We start from the raw sequence: 8,775 nt of genomic DNA on the forward strand, positions 1-8,775 counted from the left end.
ACACGGCTCTGGGGTCCCCTTTAAGACATGCTGTGTGTGTGTGTGTCTAGGTGTGTGAGTCTAGGTGTGTGGGTATGTAAGTGTGTGTGCTTTTTTAGTTGTGTATTGGTGTGTGTGTGTGTGTGTGTGTGTGCGTGTGTGTGCGTGTGTATGTGTGTGTGTGTGTGTGTGTGTGTGTGTGTGTGTGTGTGTGTGTGTGTGTGTGTGTGTGTGTAGCAGCTGTCCACGGGAATTTCAGCCGTGTCGTCACAGTGGCAACAGGGAGGATCAGTGTGACTGAGGGGACTGCCTGCAGTCTGCTTCAGTGGGTTCACACTCACTGTCCTCTGCCCCAGCCCTCCACGCCCCACTACTCTCTTTGCCTCTGCCCCAGCCCAGGCCCACGGCCCCACCATGGCCGACCAGTACCAGTACAACACCAACGAGGAGAAATTTGTGAAAGACAGCCACACCAAGGAGATCGACCTGATCAACAGAGACCCTAAATTGATCAATGAGGATGTGATCAAGGTAGGTAAACCATGACGACGCCACCCACTCACACGCACACTGAATCTACAGGTTGAACTCGTTTTGCCTCAAGTAAGGAAAGACAAGTTTTAAACCTTAGTTTAAAATTAAGTCTAAAGTCTAAACTTAAAGCCAACACTGAACACTTCAGTATGTTGCTGTGTTGCTGCCATGAATGTCCAAAAATAGTCCCAGGCCTGTTCCTTATGCCCCAGCACGGCACCCAGCGTTTATTTCTGGAATGGGGCTAAAGCGCTGTGACAGACAGGGATATTATGAGGTGGTTTCTTTTCAGAGCTTTATAGCTGCTTTTTCTGTGTTTGTCGTCATGTTTACATACAGTGAAATCTATCATGCGCTATATTTCCCCAGAGCTCAGGAGAGCGTGGAAGGAGATAGTCTACTGCCTGGCTAAACAGGGCGTATGAAAAAACTTTTATTGACTTGAGTGAGTCATCTGTTAAGTATAGCATGTACAGTGGGGTCAGAAATTATTGATGAAGATGAGCAATAATGACTGTATGAAATAAAAAATATAAATATTGAACTATATTGTATGCAAAACATTATATTATGTTATATATATTATTTTATTCTGTTTCAGATGATTTTGTGCTCAATATAAATTAATGTTAAATAATGTATTGAGCCATTTTGGAGTGACATTTTTTCTAAATAAGAGTAAACCATATTTCTAAACACTTCTGCATTAATGTGGATGCTACAACGATTACAGATAATCCTGAAAGAATCATGAATAATGATGAGTGAGAAAATTACAGAGGGTCAAAGATTGTAATGTACCCCCAAGACATGCTAACCTTTCCTGTTATTGATAATGGTTAGCTCCCAAGACATGCTAACCTTTCCTGTTATTGGTAATGGTTAGCCCCCAAGACATGCTAACCTTTCCTGTTATTGATAATGGTTAGCTCCCAAGACATGCTAACCTTTCCTGTTATTGGTAATGGTTAGCCCCCAAGACATGCTAACCTTTCCTTTTATTGATAATGGTTATCATGTCTTGGGGGTGTGTTATTCACGATTCATTCAGGGATTATCTGTAGTCATGGTAGCACCCACATGTTAATGTGGAAGTGTTTAGAAACCCATTATTTACGATAAAAGTGACTCCAGAAGGACACAATACATTATTTTGCATTTCTATAGTGTACAAATAATCTGAAACCCAATCCAAATGAACTTCAAATGCATCCAAAACGTTTGTAGAGTCACAAGCTTGACGTAGTAACCGCATGCTAGGAATATGGGACCAAATACTAATCTTTTGACTACTTTATTTCTAAGAATCTTTCAGGGTGTCAATATTTTTGAGAGAAATATTTTAGATATTTTAGATATTTTTAGAGAGAAAAAAGGTGTGACTTGTTACACTTTTTTTTCAGAGTATACTATAGCTCAGTATTTTCATTACTTACAGTGGCTTGCAAAAGGATTCACCACATTGGCATTTAACCTATTTTGTTGTCTTACAACCTAGAATTAAAAAATATTTTGGGGGGGGTTTGTATCATTTGATTTACACAACATGCCTAACACTTTGAAGATGCAAATTTTTTTATATTTTTTATTGTGAAACAAGAAATAAAACAAAAAAAAACAGAAAACTTGAGCCTGCATAACTATTCACCCTCCCCCCAAAGTCAATACTTTGTAGAGCCACCTTTTGCAGTAATTACAGCTGCAAGTCTCTTGGGGTTTGTCTCTATAAGCTTGGCACATCTAACAACTGGGAATTTTGCCCATCCTTCAAGGCAAAACTGCTCTAGCTCCTTCAAGTCGGATGGGTTCCGCTGGTGTAAAGCAATCTTTAAGTCATGCCACAGCTTCTCAGTTGGATTGAGGTCTGGGCTTTGACTAGGCCATTCCAAGACATTTACAGTGCCTTGCGAAAGTATTCGGCCCCCTTGAACTTTGCGACCTTTTGCCACATTTCAGGCTTCAAACATAAAGATATAAAACTGTATTTTTTTGTGAAGAATCAACAACAAGTGGGACACAATCATGAAGTGGAACGGACATTTATTGGATATTTCAAACTTTTTTAACAAATCAAAAACTGAAAAATTGGCCGTGCAAAATTATTCAGCCCCTTTACTTTCAGTGCAGCAAACTCTCTCCAGAAGTTCAGTGAGGATCTCTGAATGATCCAATGTTGACCTAAATGACTAATGACTAAATGTTTCCCCTTAAACCGCTTGAGTGTTGCTTTAGCAGTATGCTTAGGGTCATTGTCCTGCTGGAAGGTGAACCTCTGTCCCAATCTTAAATCTCTGGAAGAATGAAACAGGTTTCTCTCCAGAATTTCCCTGTATTTAGCACCATCCATCATTCCTTCAATTCTGACCAGTTTCCCAGTCCCTGCCAATGAAAAACATCCCCACAGCATGATGCTGCCACCACCATGCGTCACTGTGGGGATGGTGTTCTCTGTTTGCTTTTGTCCCCTTTAATAATCAATGGCTTTTTTTCTGGCCACTCTTCCATTAAGCCCAGCTCTGTGGAGTGTACGACTTAAAGATACTCCAATCTCCGCTGTGGAGCTTTGCAGCTCCTTCAGGGTCAACTTTGGTCTCTTTGTTGCCTCTCTGATTAATGCCCTCCTTGCCTTATCCGTGAGTTTTGGTGGGCGGCCCTCTCTTGGCAGGTTTGTTGTGGTGCCATATTCTTTCAAATGTTTTTATAATGGATTTAATGGTGCTCTGTGGGATGTTCAAAGTTTCTGATATTTTTTTATAACCCAACCCTGTTCTGTACTTCTCCACAACTTTGTCCCTGACCTGTTTGGAGAGCTCCTTGGTCTTCATGGTGCCACTTGCTTGGTTATGTGCCTTGCTTAGTGGTGTTGCAGATTCTGGAGCCTTTCAGAACAGTTGTATATATACTGAGATTATGTGACAGATCATGGGACACTTCGATTGCACACAGGTGGACTTTATTTAACTAATTATGTGACCTTTGAAGGTAACTGGTTGCACCAGATCTTATTTAGGGGCTTCATAGCAAAGGGGGTGAATACATATGCACACACCACTTTTCAGTTTGGAAAGCATGCCTACAACCAATATTAAAGTTGTGATAATTAAAAGGAATAGACTGTGATTCAGTAGTAATATTTCAAATTCTAGAAATTGGTTTACATCTGTTAGGCATCTGTTGAGTGTAACAAGTTAATTACCATTCAGGGTTGAGTTGCAGATGTCTATGTAAGGACCAGGTGTTGGATACTGAATACAACAAGCAATTACAAACTGGGCCATCACAGACTTGCATTTTACGTGAAGAAACTCTGGGTTTCAGCCCCTTTTCAGTACACAACACAATCACGTCACACGCTGACTTTTTGAGGCAGAAAATGAAAGCCATCACCATCTGCACCCATTCAACATAGACCACATTTACATACTGTAGTTATTACTTCTAAACAAAACACGTTTTTGGGGTTCTCATACGCTTACAATGTTGTTTTGATTATTGCTTGAGCAGTTGCTAAGAGTATATTTAGTTGTGATCTTTGCCAAATACCTATTTTAGATTCAGTAGTTAACGCTCATTGATATATTCTGTAGTAAAGTTAGCGAAGGGTATGTTTACCAGTTGAAGGTTGAAGTGTTTTAAAAAAATGTTTTTTACGTATAATGCAGTTGATGGGCAACGATGACACACACATTATAATAAGCAGGTCATTCATGCAAGCTTTACAATCCAATCATAATCCAAGGTAGTGGGAAATGCACTCATAAGCAACATGTAAATGGAGGCTTTTTTGCTAGCGGTCTATGAGAACTCCCTGTGTCCCTAGTGTGGCAATGTTTGCAAACACAGAAAGGGGTCTATTTGTTAGTACAGTACACAGAACAGATTGAAGTGTGCTATAGGCCCTCAGTATAGTTGTGTTTATTTCATCCACTATGTATCCCAGGCACTACTAATGATAACAGTAATGTTGTTAAGTCATAATAACACATGTATTTTTGCATAATCATATCCATTGATTTGTGAGGAAACTGGGCAAGGATTCAATCAAGGGTGCACTGTTGCTAAGCTCATTGTTCTTGACTTTAAAAGGGAATTTACACTTGTGCCGACATTCACAGCATTTACCATTACTTTTCCGTGAATATTAAGAAAATGACCTTCCAAAGGCATATTGTCGACCGTGCATTGGGTTTGTTGACAACACGTCGTTGGTTAAATCCTGGCCCTGGTGTTAGGTACTCAGAAAACACTACACTTCCTTTCATCAGTGAGAATTCACTAACGTCGTCCATGGTATTCCTTCCCTGCAGGTAGAGTTTGAGGATGTGATCGCAGAGCCTGACGGCACACACAGTCTGGATGGGGTGTGGAAGCTCAGCTACACCACCTTCACCGTGTCCAAGTACTGGTGCTACCGCATCCTCTCAGCCATCTTCGGCATCCCCGTGGCTCTGCTCTGGGGCTTCCTCTTCGCCTGCATCTCATTCTGTCATATCTGGGCCGTGGTGCCCTGCATCAAGAGCTGCCTGATCGAGTCACAGTGCATCAGTCGTATCTACTCCCTCTGCATCCAGACCTTCTGTGACCCCTTCTTTGAAGCCCTGGGCAAAATCTTCAGCAGTGTGAAAGTGGCCCTGCGCAAAGAGGTCTAGACACTCACACCAGAAGTGGCTGGTGAGGGGAGGAAGGCTCATAATAATGAATGGAATGCAGTCAATGGAATGGATCAAACACATGGAAAGCCATGTGTTTAATGTGTTTGAGGCCATTCCATTATTCTGTTCCTGCCATTACTGTAAGCCTGTCCTCCCCATTTAAAGTGTCACCAGCCACCACTGACTCACACCCACCACAGTGTTTACATGTGTTTGGATGAAATGTTGCACCCTTTTTATATGCCAGACCAGATGACCAGTCCTGGTGTCCTCATATTTCCCAAGACACCCCCCGTTACCCTCACCCTGCCCGGAGCCCTGGGCCCCGCCTAGTCCATCTTGCCCTTTGAGTCCTGACATGCTCAGAGCGGCCAGCGCCATTAGAGGCTCTGTGATAGCTGCAGCATGGTTGGGTGACAGCTCTGGCTCCGTTGGAAGGCAGAGAGCTGCCTGTTCATTGAGGGTATAGAGCGCTGGCAGCCATGGAATGTATCTTGAGATGCTGAGGACAGTAGCTTCTCGGTCACATGACATAAACACCCCAGTTACTCTAACGACATTGCAGTGCCTGTAGGACAATACTGCCTACACAGGGCTCTCCAACCCTGTTCCTGAAGAGCTCCCATTCTGTACGTTTTCGCTCCAACCCTAATCTAGTACACATGATTCTAATAATTAGCTGGTTGATAAGCTGAATCAGGTTAGTTACAACTAGGGTTGGAGCGAAAACCTACAGTAGGGTAATTCACAGGAACAGGGTTGGAGAGCCCAAATCTGAATTGATATACAGTATATTAAACAGTCAGATGTGTGTGTGTGTGTGTGTGTGTGTGTGTGTGTGTGTGTGTGTGTGTGTGTGTGTGTGTGTGTGTGTGTGTGTGTGTGTGTGTGTGTGTGTGTGTGTGTGTGTGTGTGTGTGTGTGTGTATGCGTGCATTTTGTGCCTGCTGATAAACTAGTTGATGTTGTACAATAGAAAAGAGAATTGTAGTGCTTCAACAAGATTATATCACCTTTTACAGAATCAATCAAATGCATTTTCTCAACTGAATAATTTTGATTAAACACATTCTAAATTGTACATTTTGCTTCACATTTCTTTCACATAAGCTACCAATAAATTGACTGTGTGGCTGTTGAAACTGTAAGAATGTTAGAAAGAAAGGAGACTCAGGTTTTAAAATGATAAGTAGAATTTTCTATTTGCAGGTCCTACAATTCAGCCAAGTATGTGGCATTAGAGTGTAGGCCAATTATCTCACTAAAGATATACGACATTGGTATTATTGCATTTGTTTATATATTGATTGAGAACGAGAAGTACAAATATCTGTTGTCGATTTATGATGAGTGGGGCCTAACCTAATCTGTGGGGAATTTGCTCTATCGGCATTTGCACATAATTATTTGATGGATAAGACTGTGGCTATAAATATTCCAGAGCAGTATTTGGGTTTCTTTGAATTGATATCACAGATTATTATTATCCTCTTGGCCTCTATAGATGTAGGATCTTAATTTGAACCAGTTTACTACAGCAGTAAAATAATCCTGCAGCAACAGGAACTTTGAATTATTATGTGGATTATAATTCATTTTTGTAGGGGTTGATACATTTTTTGTGAGGGAAAATCAAGTTTGAAATTTTGAAGTGGAAATTATAAACGTATTTTTGTAACCAGGTGGACCAGTCATTCTCATTGGAAGGTAAGGACAGAAAAGCCTATTGAGAACCAGTGGTCTGGATCCAGACACGTAAGGCCATGCCTATAAAAGTAGCATTATCCCATCCCAAATATTTTTCCTATCTTTCAATGACATGTGCACATTAATTTAAATGTAAGATACAGAAGATCAACATACTTTATGAGCTGGGTCATTCCTACAATGTGGTGCCTTTTCTGGCCCCAGGAAATATCACTTCTTATTTAGTGTAAAATGTGGATTCCAAAAGGCTTTAAGTAGAAGGTCGGTGTCCTTTACCTTAAAAACACAAATATATGGATCTTGAAAGGGAATTCTATGCATTTGAACACTTTTTTTCAGTGGATATAGGCGTTTTTGACATGTCTCTGGGTGTTATCAAATCAAATCAAAGTTGATTTGTCATGCGCGCTGAATGCAACAGGTACCTGCTTACTTACAGGCTCTAACCAATAGTTTAAAAAATGTGCTAGGTGAACAATAGGTAAGTAAAGAAATAAAACAACAGTAAAAAGACAGGCTATATACAGTAGCGAGGCTATAAAAGCAGCGAGGCTACATAAAGACACCGGTTAGTCAAGCTGATTGAGGTAGTATGTACATGTAGATATGGTTAAAGTGATTATGGATATATGATGAACAGAGAGTAGCAGTAGAGTAAAAGAGGGGTTGGCGGGTGGTGGGGAGGCGGGGGGGGGGGGGGGGGGGCGGGACACAATGCAGATAGCCCAGTTAGTCAATGTGCGGGAGCAGTGGTTGGTCGGCCCAATTGAGGTAGTATGTACATGAATATATAGTTAAAGTGACTATGCATAAATGATAAACAGAGAGTAGCAGCAGCGTAAAAAGAGGGGTTGGGGGTGAACACAATGCAAATAGTCCGGGTAGCCATTTGATTACCTGTTCAGATTCTTATGGCTTGGGGATTAAAAACTGTTGAGAAGCCTTTTTGTCCTAGACTTGGCATTCCGGTACTTGCCATGCAGTAGTAGAGAGAACAGTCTATGACTGGGGTGGCTGGGGTCTTTGACAATTTTTAGGGCCTTCCACTGACACCGCCTGGTGTAGAGGTCCTGGATGGCAGGCAGCTTAGCTCCAGTGATGTACTGGGCCGTACGCACTACCCTCTGTGGTGCCTTGCGGTCAGAGTCCGAGCAATTGCCGTACCAGGCAGTGATGCAAGCAGTCAGGATGCTCTCGATTTTGCAGCTGTAGAACTTTTTGAAGATCTCAGGACCCATGCCAAATGTTTTGAGTTTCCTGAGGGGGAATAGGCTTTGTCGTGCCCTCTTCACGACTGTCTTGTTGTGTTGGACAATTCTATTCATCAACTTCCACAAGAAATATAAGCATTAAAATAATAATACGTTTATTTTATAGTCCTAGTTAAATTCTCTATCATCAATAATGTTTTTTTCATGATTATTGTATTTATTATTATTTTATTTAAGATTTGCTGTGTGCCCCTGATATCACTTTGAACCGTATTAGTTTGTTATAGTTCACCAATAAAGAAAATAGCTCCTTTGTAAAATTAAACCATATTCAGAAATGGTCATAATTTCTTTGGTGGTAAAACAATGTTTATGTTTTTAAATTTTATTTAACCTTTATTTAACTAGGCAAGTCAGTTAAGAACAAATTCTTACTTAAGAACAAATTCTTACTTACAATGACGGCCTACCGGGGAACCGTGGGTTAACTGCCTTGTTCAGGGGCAATTAATTAATCCCCCCCCCCCCCCCCCCCAAAAGTACATGAGCTTGACTAGTATGATGTACTAAAAGTCAAACATGTCCTTTTTATCATAAAATATAACTTTTTTTCAAAAATAAGTTAAGTTATGAGGTCCAAAAGGCTCAACTCCATTTGATGCACAAAAAAAATCATTTCAGACTCACTTGATA

At 41.0% G+C, this 8,775-nt stretch overlaps 1 protein-coding gene across 1 annotated transcript; it reads left to right on the top strand.

Moving 5' to 3' along the window:
- Nucleotides 1-253: 253 nt before the first annotated feature.
- On the top strand, nt 254-6,245 carry LOC109890237 (caveolin-3). The gene is made up of 2 exons (XM_020482223.2): nt 254-510; nt 4,821-6,245. The coding sequence occupies exons 1-2, from the start codon at nt 394-396 to the stop codon at nt 5,160-5,162; spliced, it is 459 nt and encodes a 152-aa protein (XP_020337812.1). The 5' UTR covers nt 254-393; the 3' UTR covers nt 5,163-6,245.
- Nucleotides 6,246-8,775: the final 2,530 nt, after the last annotated feature.

Source organism: Oncorhynchus kisutch, linkage group LG5, assembly GCF_002021735.2.
Source record: "Oncorhynchus kisutch isolate 150728-3 linkage group LG5, Okis_V2, whole genome shotgun sequence".
Lineage (NCBI taxonomy): Eukaryota > Metazoa > Chordata > Actinopteri > Salmoniformes > Salmonidae > Oncorhynchus > Oncorhynchus kisutch.

What these genes read in the sequence shown, in the direction of transcription:
- LOC109890237 (XM_020482223.2), top strand. Translation starts at nt 394, where the DNA reads ATGGCCGACCAGTACCAGTACAACACCAACGAGGAGAAATTTGTGAAA. An exon ending in TCAATGAGGATGTGATCAAG is followed by an intron (nt 511 to 4,820) that starts GTAGGTAAACCA and finishes CCTTCCCTGCAG; the next exon opens with GTAGAGTTTGAGGATGTGAT.